Genomic DNA, 12,771 nt, shown 5'->3' with positions numbered 1-12,771 from the left:
AACCACGCAGGTTTGCCAGCTCAGCTTCAATGTCCTGGTACATTCAGACACCCTGTTCCCCTCCACAGTTCCCCATTCACAGTTGCGCTTCTCCCTAGCCCACTGCAGAATCTTCTCTTTCCCCACAAACTTATGGAACCTCCCGATCACCGCCCACGGCGGCTCCTCTGCTCTAGGCTTCGGCCTCATAGACCTGTGCGCTCTGTCCACCTTCTGGACTCTATCCAGCACCCCCTCCACCACCAGCATCCTTGAAACATACCTCGTGGCACTCACAACTTCCACTCCTTCAGGCAGGCCCACTATCTGCAGATTCTGCCTCCTCGATCTATTTTCTTGCTCCTCCACCTTTGCTCTCAATGTCTTACAAAGATCTCCTAAGAGCTCCACCTCCACCTCCAATGCCAGTATGCTGTGGTCCGCCATCACCCTCTCAAACTATTGCACGTTGTTGGAACCAACAATTCTACGGACACGTGCTTGTAGGATTAGAGTAGCGGTTTTAATATACTTACAACAGAGCCAGTCTGTTAGCCGTTGAACTTTCGGTGAACTGGCTGGCTGACCCTGTGGCACGGATCTTTATACAGCAGCTCCAGGGGGAGGAGTCCTGCGCGGAGCCAAGGGAGGAGCCCAGTACAAACTCTCGAGTACTCCCACAGCTACTCCCCCTGGTGGTCAGGTAGTGCAACTGCACTTACAATATTGATACATATATACAGATTATAATACCGTGTGAATCTCATTCACCACATTCACCCCCTGTGAAAAAAATCGAGTCCGGCGGGGGTGGTGGCTCACAGAGTTAATCTGTCCAGTGGACGAATTGTTCGTTTCGATCTGCGGAGCACCGGGGTTGCAGCCTCTTGCGGTGGCTGGGTGGGTGTTGAGAGCTGGGGTACGATGGCAGACCCCGGGGCGGGTCTCGTCCAAACTTCATACACCTCTGGCTCGACCGGAGACTGGGGGCGGGCTGGTGCTGGCGCGTGGAACTGGTGGGGCGAGCTTGCGGAATCGGGGGCGCGAGGGGGAGGCAGCATAGGGAACGGGGTAAGGGGTTCCTCAGTGGGGGTGGGGGGGGGGCTGGATCCAGCGGGTGCCAGGTCCGAAGGGATACTGTGTCTTGGCGACCGTCCGGGAACTCCACGAATGCGTACTGGGGGTAGGAATGGAGGAGGCACACCTTTTCAACAAGGGGGTCAGTTTTGTGCCCCCTGACGTGCTTCCTCAGGAGAACCGGGCCTGGTGTCCTCAGCCACGCCAGAAGTAAGGTCCCCGTGGTAGTGCCCCTAGAAAAAATGAAGAGCCGCTCGTGAGGGGTTTGATTTGTAGCTGTACAGAGGAGGGATCTGATTTCGTGGAGCGCATCTGGGAGGACTTCTTGCCATTGGGAGACTTGGAGTTTTCAAGACCGGAGGGTCAGTAGGACGGTCTTCCAGACCGTCGCGTTCTCCCTCTCCACCTGCCCGTTCCCCCTGGGGTTGTAGCTGGTAGTCCTGCTCGAGGCAATGCCCTTGTCGAGCAGGTACTGACGCAGTTCGTCGCTCATAAAGGACGAACCCCGGTCGCTGTGCACGTAGCTGGGGAAACCAAACAGGGTGAAGACACTATGCAGGGCCCTAATGACTGTGTGGGAGGTCATATCGGGGCATGGAATGGCAAAAGGGAATCGGGAGAACTCATCGATGTTGAGGAAATAAATGTTTTTGTTAGTGGAGGGGAGTGGTCCTTTGAAATCGATCGCAAGGCCTTCAAAGGGCCTAGAAGCCTTAACCAGGTGGGCCCTGTCTGGTCTATAGAAGTGCGGTTTGCACTCTGCACAGATCGGGCAGTCCCTGGTGACCGCTTTTACCTCCTCGTTGGAGAAAGGCAGGTTTCGGGCTCTGATGTAGTGGGCGAGCCGGGTGACCCCTGGATGGCAGAGGTCCACGTGGATGGCTATCAGACGGCTGATCTGCACGCTGGCGCATGTCCCGCAGGATAGGGCATCCGAGGGCTCGTTGAGCTTCCCCGGTCGATATTTAATATCATAACTATAGGTGGAGAGTTCGATCCTCCACCAAAGGATTTTATCATTTTTTATTTTGCCCCTTTGCGAGTTGTCAAACATAAAGGCAACCGATCGTTGGTCGGTGATGAGGGTGAACCTCCTACCTGCGAGGTAGTGCCTCCAGTGACGAACAGCCTCCACGATGGCTTGCGCTTCCTTCTCGACAGAGGAGTGTCGGAGTTCTGAAGCAGATAGGGTACGGGAGAAAAATGCAACGGGCCTCCCTGCCTGATTTAAAGTGGCTGCTAGAGCTACCTCTGAGGCGTCGCTCTCAACCTGAAAGGGAGTGGATTCATCCACTGCCCGCATGGCTGCTTTGGCGATGTCCTCCTTGATGCAGCTGAAGGTCTGGCGCGCCTCAGCAGACAGGGGAAATTGTGTGGCCTTAAAGAGTGGGCGGGCTTTGTCCGCATATTGGGGAACCCACTGGGCGTAGTATGAAAAGAACCCCAAGCACCGTTTGAGGGCCTTGGGGCAATGAGGGAGGGGGAGTCCGGGTCTGGGCCCAGGACTCCGTTCTCCACGACGTAGCCGAGGATGGCCAGTCTGTTTGTGCGGAAAACGCGTTTCTCCTTGATATAAGTGAGGTTTAATTTCTGTGCCGTCTGGCGAAAACGGTGGAGGTTGACGTCGTGGTCCTGCTGGTCATAGCCGCAGATGGTAACATTGTCCAGATACGGAAACGTGGCCCGCAGCCCGTACTGGTCTACCATTCGGTCCATTGCTCGTTGTAACACCGAAACCCCGTTAGTGACGCCGAAGGGAACCCGGAGGAAATGGAAGAGGCGGCCATCGGCCTCGAACGCCGTGTAGTGGCGGTCCTCCGGGCGGATTAGGAGCTGGTGGTATGCAGACTTCAGATCCACCGTGGAAAATAGCCGATATTGGGCGATCTGATTAACCATGTCTGCAATTCTGGGGAGGGGATACGCGTCTAGGAGCGTAAAGCGATTTATGGTCTGGCTATAGTCGACGACCATGCGAACTTTTTCCCCGGTCTTGACGACCACCACCTGAGCTCTCCAGGGACTATTTCTGGCCTCTATGATCCCCTCATTGAGCAGCCGTCGGACCTCCGATCGGATAAAGACCCTATCCTGTAGGCTGTATCGCCTGCTGCGAGTAGCTACTGGTTTGCAATCTGGAGTGAGATTGGCGAAGAGTGGGGGGGGGGGGGGGGGGGGGGGGGGGGGATGCGCAGCGTGGCTAGGCTGCAGATAGTGAGTGGGGGCAGGGGCCCGCCGAAGCTGAGGGTGAGGCTCTTGAGATTGCACTGGACATCCAGGCCTAATAAGAGTGGCGCGCAGAGGTCAGGCAGGATATAAAGTTTAAATTTTGAATAACTAGCGCCTCGAATTGTGAGCGTAGCGACGGTGCGTCCTTGGATTTGGACTGAGTGGGAGCCCGAAGCGAGGGCGATAATTTGGCTCACAGGAAAAATAGGAAGCGAACAGCATCTTACCAGCTCTGGGTGTATAAAGCTCTCGGTGCTCCCGAGGTGCTTGGGGAGGGATTGATCTAGGGTGACCGCATTGAGTTGCGGGCCGCGTGATGAGTGCCCGGGAAGGTCGTAGTCTTCCGAGTGGGCGTCCGGTCGAGTAGATGCCGGTACGTTCTGGTGAGCTTGATGCAGGATCGCTGCGCTGAGTTGCGGGCCGCGTGATGAGTGCCCGGGGAAGTCGTAGTCTTCAGATGAGCTTTCTGAGCATGCCGATGCAGATGGGGCCCGTGGATCGCACGTGGTGAGCGGCGAGGAAGATGGCGGCCCCCATGAGTCGCATGTGGCCGGCCGCATGGTGGGGGTTTGCCAAGATGGCTGCCCCCATGGATCGCACGTGGTGGGAGGGGGCGGAGTCGGGGCGTAGGCCGCAGCGTTTCGGGCCCCGCGGGCCCGCTGGTGTTGGGAGCAATTTGTTCTCTCTACTGGGGAGTTAAAAAAACTGGGACCCTTTTCGCGAGGCACACTCTGGCATAGTGGCCTTTCTTCCCGCAGCTGCTGCAGGTCGCGGATCAGGCTGGGCAGTGCTGCCGCGGGTGCTGGCTTTGGCCACAGAAATGGCAGGCTGGGGCAGCTGAGTAGCTGGCTGGGGCAGCAGAGCAACTGGCTTTGGCAGCGCGGTAGCTGGGGGGGGCCGTGCGGCACAGGCCTGGGGGGATTGTTGGTCGGGGGTCCACGATGAGGTCGCGGGGTCCGCGGGAAACGACGTGAGGCTGCGGAAGGAGACTTCCAGAGTGGTAGCAGCCTCCACAGTAGTATCTAAGTCCTGGGCCCCCTTTTCTAGCAGTCTTTGGCGCACATAGTTAGATCTAAGGCCCGCCACGAAAACGTCCCGCACAGCAAGCTCCCTATGTTCAGCCGCGGTAACGGCCTGATAATTACAGTCATTGGAAAGATTGTTCAATTCCCTTACAAACTCGGCTAGCATTTCTGTAGGCCGCTGACGGCGAGTCGTAAACACGTGGCGTGCATAAACCTCGTTAATGGGCCTAACATACATTTAGTCCAATATCGCCAGTGGTGTAAGAACCGGCCTGATTTAGCTGTGTGGAGATTCTGTGGCTTACCCTCGCGTGCAGTAGGCTGAGTTTTTGTTCCTCCGTTGTTCCGGCGGTGCTGGCTTCTGCCAGGTAGGCCTTAAAACATCTCAGCCAATGGGAAAAAATTTCCTTAGCCTCTGCATCCTGCGGATCGAGTTCTAGGCGTCCGGGCTTGAGGGCTGCTTCCATAATTTACTTCGACTGTTTCGTAAGTATATTAAATTGTTGGAACCAACAATTCTACGGACACATGCTTGAAGGATTAGAATAGCGGTTTTAATATACTTACAACAGAGCCAGCCTGTTAGCCGTTGAACTTTCGGTGAACTGGCTGGCTGACCCTGTGGCACAGATCTTTATACAGCAGCTCCAGGGGGAGGAGTCCTGGGCGGAGCCAAGGGAGGAGCCCAGTACAAACTCTCGAGTACACCCACAGCTACTCCCCTGGTAGTCAGGTAGTGCAACTGCACTTACAATACTGATACATATATACAGATTATAATACCATGTGAATCTCATTCACCACACACGTGCAACCCCTGCACCTCCAAACATTTTGGGTAAAAAGAGCTCTTTTCTATGCCTTCAAGCCAGAGCTGCGACCACTCACAGCATGGCCGCCACCGGAAGCCCCGACCCTCCAGTATACTACAGTGTTATAAATTTAACTTGGCAATCACAGACCCAGGGGAGACAATTTTGGCTTTCTTTGCTAGACTTTGTCAAATGGCTGAACACTCGGAATTTGGCTCGGCACTAAGCACATGCTGCACTGCTGTCTGCTATGTGGCATCAACAATGTCAATGTACAAAGAAAAATGAAAGCCATAACAAAAATTATCCTGGATAAAACAATAGAAATAGCTCAAATCACCAAATGCACCAAGAAAGGCATTTCTGAGCTACAGTGCGTCCAGGAAGGTGAGGTTCGTCAACTTTGGAGTGGAACAGGAGAGCGTCCCAAAGAAAAGGCACAGAGGAGGCTGAACAGAGACCCCAGGAGCAGGATCATGGTCAGAGGCAAGGAGGAAAAGTGGGCCGTCAGCCCGGAAATTTGGATGAGTGTTCCAGAGCAGTAGGGTAGACTGTGGTAAGTGGTTTGGAGGAATCATTTACAGCAGACCCTCCCTACAACACAAAACGCCAGGAAAGATGTTCACCAACATCTCTTATTCTTATTAAATAGAAAGATTAGAGAGGCACTGGAGAAGGTGCAGAGGATTCACAAGGATGGTCGCTGAAATGTGTGGATATACAAATTTGGAAATGATTGACAGGGTGTCACTTTTGTCTTGAAGAAAGAAGGGTGACTGTTATAACCCGCCTGCTTGCCACTGGCTGGGGACTAATGAAAATCCACAATCCTTAGGGAGTATGGGCTTCCCCAATGAGGGGGCGGAGAAATCATTAGCAGATTCTCTGCATAGAGCTGGCCAGTTTGGAACCAGCTAGAGAGAGTGAGCAGCAATGGAGTTACTGCTGCTGCTGTTGTGTGTGTATATATATATAATATATATATATATATATATGTTATTGTAAATAAATGTTCTTTCTTCCTATTCTACAACTCGTGCTGGATTCTTTGTGGCCCTCACAAAAGTGACCTCATGGAGATCTTTAAAATGGTGAAAGATTTTGATAGCATGGATACAGAGAGAATGGCTGGGATTTTCTGACCATTCACGTTGCAGGATCTTACGCCACCACTGATTGTTCACTCCGCCATGAGATTCGCGGCAGCGAGGGGTACGTTCAACAGAAAATCCCATTGACGATGCCGGCCACCTGCTGAATATGCCATGGACGGAGAGGAAAATCACGCCCACTGTTTCCTCTTGTGGGCAAGAATATAACCAGGGACCATCAATATAAGATAGTCACTGAAGAATTCAACAGGGATACCTAGAGAGTGGGGAGCATGTGAAACTCACGACAGTGAATGGTTGGAGTGAACAGTTATAGATGCCATTAAGGGGAACGCTAGCTAAGCGTAGGAGGAAGATGGAATTACAGAATTCCGATGATAGGTGTAGATGAGAAACGTTGGGAGGTGACTCAGCTGAAGCATAATCCCCAGCGTGGACTGGTTGTGCAGAATGACCTGTTTCTGTCCTATAAATCCTACATAGTCAACAGACTGTGTTGATATTGGGTACATAAAATATGTTTGGGACATTCATGAAAGTTGTCTATTGTAACTTGTGTTTATTTTTAATTTGCAGAATGAGTCGCTCTTAAGAAAGAGACAAGGAAACGCCTTCTTGAACTGCTGCAGTCCAGGTGTAGATACTCCCTGGTTTTGTACAGGATTTTGGCCCAACGACCATGACAGAACAGTGAGATATTCCCAAGTCACAATGTGATATGACTTGGAGGGAAACTTGCAAATCATAGATCATAGAATTTACAGTGCAGAAGGAGGCCATTCGGCCCATCGAGTCTGCACCGGCTCTTGGAAAGAGCACCCTACCCAAGGTCAACACCTCCACCCTATCCCCACAACCCAGTAACCCCACCCAACACTAAGGGCAATTTTGGACACTAAGGGCAATTTATCATGGCCAATCCACCTGACCTGCACATCTTTGGACTGTGGGAGGAAACCGGAGAACCCGGAGTAAACCCATGCACACACGGGGAGGATGTGCAGACTCCACACAGACAGTGACACAAGCCGGATTCGAACCTGGGACCCTGGCGCTATGAAGCCATTGTGCTATCCACAATGCTACCGTGCTGCCCCAATGGTGGTGTTCTCATATGTGTTTACCTCTTCCCATTAGGTGGTAGAGGTCACAGGTTTGGGAGGTTCTGTCAAAGGAACCTTGCTGAGTTGCTGCAGTGCATCTTGTGTTTAGTACACACTGTGTCCAAGCAGGTGGAAAAGACAGAAACAAACTAAAACGAGACTACATTTATGCATTATTAGTGTATATTCACCTCCTTTCCTCCGACTCAAGCATGCATTTAAATGCCGAAATGTCCCCTTGTAAGGAAATGTCTTTTCTAGAACTAAGTTCCTTCATCTTGGCCAAGAGAAGATCCTCCATTTCCTGACCAACAAAGAAAAAGAAGCAGAAATGCACAACAACAAAAGACAACAGGCATTAATTTTATATAATGAACCAATAGCAGCACATTTCAGACCCACTGTGATGTTAGCGATAGTAATGGGAGGCGGTTTAACGCAGTTGGCTGGACAGCTGGTTTGTGATGCAGAGGGAGGCCAACAGCGTGGGTTCAATCCCCATACCGGCTGAGGTTATTCATGAAGGCCTCACCTTCTCAACCTGGCCCCTCGCCTGAGGTGTGGTGATCCTCAGGTTAAATATTGTTTTAAAATTCTTTCCACTGGGGAGGAGGTGGTGTATTGATATTGTCACTGGACTAGTAATCCAGACACCCGGGTACTGCTCTGGGGACCCAGGTTCAAATCCCACCATGGCAGATGTTGAAATTTGAATTCAATAAAAAACCTGGAATTAAAAATCTTATGATGACAGCGAAACCATGGTCGATTGTCGTAAAAACCCATCTGGTTCACTAATGTGAAGGAAATCTGCCATCCTTACCTGGTCTGACCTACATGTGACTCCAGATCCACAGCGGTTGATTCTTAAAAATGCCACCCAGTTCAAGGGCAATTAGGGATGGGTAACAAATGCTGGCCTTGCCTGCGATGCTCACATCTCATGAAAGAATAAAGGAAAAAAGTAAATAGCCACCAGTCAGCTCTCCCCCTCAAAGGGGAAAACAATCATTGTCCCAGATGACTATGGCGATTTTACCTTACCATTAGTAAGACGCTTGCTGGGTTAGGACATGTGAACTGCAGCAGGACAAACTATATCGAAAAAAAATAGGATTGTGTCGAATTGAAGTATGTGGTTCGAGCGCAATGCAGTGATAGGCAGGAAGATTGGTCAACATCCTGTCTGTGCATTGGACAGACAATTGCAGATTATCAGTCGCTATAGAATAAAAAAAACAAAAGAGAAAATACAAATATAAAACACCCAGTATAGAAATTAGTTATGGAAATTACCCGGATATTGAAAATACCGGATACAGAAAACACTCGGGTGTCAAACAAACTAAAAATGGGTAATTCTGTAGTTTTTAAACAGGCAGTTTATGCTCATCATCTGTTTTACATCTGACAGTAAGATAAACATCTACTTAATGCCTTTTATAAGTTGTGAATTAAAAGGAAAACTGCAATAATTTTCATGGCGAAAGATGGTTACCATTTTTAATTAACATTGTTGATGCTTGTGCGGCATAATTACAGAAAAAACTCTACTAGCACCCAGGGGCTGATTTTAACTTTGGATGGGAAGTGGAAGGCCTCCTTGTCCAACACAGGTTCAGGAGCAGGATGTTGTAGCCCAGTGTCATGATTAAATCTTGCGGTGAAAATAACTCTACTGTTCTGATGTCAATAAGGTTATAGTATCTCTAGAATTACATGGAATACACAACAGAGAAACAGTCCATTGGGCCCAATAGTCTGTGCTAGTGTTTATACTCCACTCGCTTACCCTTTCACCATATCTTTCTATTCTCTTTTCCCTCATGCACTTGTTTAATTTCCTTTTGAAAGTATCTAAACTATTTGCCTCAGTGAATTCCTGTCAAAGTGATTTCTACTTTCTCCATTTTCACCACACTAAAAACACTGAACATTAGGCCATTGAACTAAGACTGTAGAGGTGGTGGCGTAGTGATATTGGCACTGGACTAGTACACCAGAGACCCAGAGTAATGCTCTGGGGACCCAGGTTCAAATCCCGCCATCTCAGGTGGTGAAATCTGAATTGAATAAAAACCTGGAATTAAAAGTTGAATGATGACTATGAAACCATTGTTTATTGTTGTAAAAACCCATCTGGTTTACGAATTTTCTTTTACGGAAGGAAATCTGCTGTCCTTATCTCGTGTGGAGTCACTTTCTGTTGGGACAACACTCCCTTTGTTAATGCTTTCCTTTTTAAAATACCTACGAAACTCTTACTATCTATATTTATATTTCTAGCTTGTCCTCTTTTGTGCTCTATATTTTCCCTCCTTTTTATTCATTTTTTGCTGTTTTTTATATTCTGTCACATCTGTCACCCATCTTTATGCAATTATATGATTTTTCTTTAACTTTGATCGTGCGCTGAATTCAGCGACATTGTTGCGGCCGCCACGGATCTGGGCACAACGGGTGAATCGTGCACGAGCCCCAAATCATGTTTCACGCCCATGTGGGAATCACATGACTACTTCCACCTGGCGCGATCTGGATCTTGCTCATATCTGAATATTTAAATGAGCCTTGGACCCTGGATTCACACAGTACTCACCGGCTGCGCCTGGGAGACCTGGCTGCCGTTTAGTATTGATTTGCATTGGATCAGGCATAACAGCACTTTGGTGGGGGAGGGGGGAACTCCCAGGCCATTGAATATCCCTGGTTGTCAGGGACAGAGGCAAGGGGGGACCCTGTTACACCCCTGGCATCTGGGCACCACCAGCCTGATACCCTGGCAGTGCCAACCAGGCAGCTTGGAAGTGTCACCTTGCCACTACCAGGGAGCCTTAGTGGCACTGCCACCGTGCCAGGTTGGTAGTGCTAGGGGTCAGACCTGTGGGGGGTGCATTGAAACTTGGGCGGGTGCCTGAAGATATCGGGGTTGCTGACCAAGTGATGCCTAACTTGCCAGCAGGAAATCCCTTTAAGTGTGGCCTTGGATGAGATAATCTCACCAAGGCCAGAATAAAACAGTAGGAAGTCTTACAACACCAGGTTAAACTCCAGCAGGTTTGTTTTGAATCACTAGCACTTCGGGCGTAGCTCCTTCCTCAGGTGAATGAAGAGGTGGGTTCCACAAACACATATATAGACAAAGTCAATGATGCAAGATGAAAATGAAAATGAAAATCACTTATTGTCACAAGTAGGCTTCAAATGAAGTTACTGTGAAAAGCCCCTAGTCGCCACATTCCGGCACCTGTTCGGGGAGGCTGGTACGGGAAATGAACTGTGCTGCTGGCTTGCCTTGGTCTGCTTTCAAAGCCAGCGATTTAGCCCAGTGCTAAACCAGCCCCCTATGATACTTTGAATGCGAGTCTTTGCAGGTAATTAAGTCTTTACAGGTCCAGACAGAGCAACTGGAGAGAGGTATAATCACAGGTTAAAGAGGTGTGAATTGTCTCAAGCCAGGACAGTTGGTAGGATTTCGCAAGCCCAGGCCAGATGGTGGGGGGGGGGGGAATGTAATGAGACATGAATCCAAGATCCCGGTTGAGGCCGTACTCATGTGTGCGGAACTTGGCTATCAGTTTCTGCTCGGCGATTCTGTGTTGTCGTGCGTCCAGAAGGTAGAACGCTTAACCGAAGATCAGAAGCTGAATGCCCTTGACTGCTGAAGTGTTCCCCGACTGGAAGGGAACATTCCTGCCTGGTGATTGTCGCACGATGTCCGTTCGTCCGTTGTTGCAGACACTGAAGCTCCCTCTCCTATTCACCTCCCCCACTGGTCCATCTGTCACTTATTCTTTAATTTTGCTTTCACCGAGCACTGTTACGATCCCTGAAGAGAACCCCAACTATTTGCAATTTGCTAAACTGTGAGGAACGGTGACTGCACCATAGGTTTGCTAACACTGACCAATAGGTATCTCTTATGTTTGAACACAGAAATAAAAAGGACATTCTTTAACTTTCTCCCTACACCAGCCACTGTGTATTCCAATTCAGAAAACCTACAGGATACTGCGATGCCTAGATAGAGTGGACGTGGAGAGGATGTTTCCACTTGTAGGAAAAACTAGAAACAGAGGACACAATCTCAGACTAAAGGTAAAACAGAGATGAGGAGGAATTTCTTCAGCCAGATGGTGGTGAATCTGTGGAACTCTTTGCTGCAGAATACTGTGGAGGCCAGATCACTGGCTGTCTTTAATCAGAGATAGATAGGTTCTTGATTAATAAGGCGATCGGGGTTATGGGCAGAAGGCACGAGAATGGGGGATGAAAAAAATATCAGCCATGATTGAATGGCAGAGCAGACTCGATGGGCTGAGTGGCCTAATTCTGCTATGTCTTATGGTCTTATAATATAGTTCAATACCACTTATAAATAAAGTTAACAATCAGGCTTACTTGCTTTTCTCTGTGAAAAGACTTTAGAGTGGACTTGTTGGAGAAAACTGAAAGACACTACTTGGCAGAATAAAATCCTATTGCAAGTGAAACTACAGACAGACCTGGCTCCTCCCCTTAATTTCATCATCTGTACCCAAAGCATAAGGCATTCTTCTCCCACAAGGTGTCCCATGACGTGGATAACCAGGACCAAATATGTCTCATAAACTACCTACACCATAGGGACCACCAAATCAAAACAATATTCTATTAGCCACCTATCTGTCAAGAAATAAATGTTTCTCAAATCTATCAGCAGAACACTCTCCCTGCAAAATCAAGAATGACTTCACTTTTACGACCCCTTAAGCACAGCTTTAGCAGATGTACTGGCTGTATGCATCTTAAACCCGTTTTCTCACAACATTACTGCAACAAATATAAAGTATGGCAATTTCTTACATTCATCAGAGCACTGACCTTTGTTCTCCCGTTAACACATTCTGCTATCTCACCGTTATGCCACTATCAGCACCCTCTATATCTCTTCATGCTGCCATTAATGCTTCCTCTCTGGTATCCTACATATCTTTGTTGCAATCTCTTTGAGCCCGCACAAATCATTAACCATCTATTCTGTTCCAGCTGCTCCACTCCACTTATACAGTATATAATCCATCACCATTTCTATCTCTTTAGCTCTGAAGAAGAGTCACACGGACTTGAAACATTGACTCTGTTTCTCTCTCCACAGATGCTTCCAGACCTGCAGAGCTTTTTCAGCATTTCTGTTTTTATTTGATCCCTTGCCCCACTATTTAGTTTAAAACCGTCTCTATCTCCCTACTTATGCAGTTTGCAAGGACATGGGTCCCAGTACAGTTCAGGAGTGGGTCGCCCTAACAAAACAGCTCCCATAAACCAGAACTTATTCTTCCCACACCTGTCCTTGAGCCACGTAGTCATCTCTCTAATTTTATGTACCCTATGCCAATTTGCACGTGGTTAAATTAATAAACTGGAGATTATACCTTTGAGATGTCGTTGTTTA

At 48.9% G+C, this 12,771-nt stretch overlaps 1 protein-coding gene across 5 annotated transcripts in view; it reads right to left on the bottom strand.

The window, feature by feature from the left end:
• Positions 1 to 12,771, bottom strand: part of LOC119973257 (protein diaphanous homolog 1-like) — a 238,955-nt gene that overhangs the window by 61,019 nt on the left and 165,165 nt on the right. For all 5 annotated transcript variants that reach the window (XM_038810989.1, XM_038810990.1, XM_038810988.1 and 2 more), the window contains one exon: positions 7,529 to 7,641. In XM_038810989.1, the coding sequence (XP_038666917.1) occupies positions 7,529 to 7,641 (113 nt within the window). The remainder of the gene's footprint in view (positions 1 to 7,528; positions 7,642 to 12,771) is intronic.

The sequence above is a fragment of the Scyliorhinus canicula genome, chromosome 11 (genome assembly GCF_902713615.1).
Source record: "Scyliorhinus canicula chromosome 11, sScyCan1.1, whole genome shotgun sequence".
Lineage (NCBI taxonomy): Eukaryota > Metazoa > Chordata > Chondrichthyes > Carcharhiniformes > Scyliorhinidae > Scyliorhinus > Scyliorhinus canicula.
Note: the sequence above shows the minus strand (reverse complement) of the source record. Positions and strands in the feature narration are given on the sequence as shown.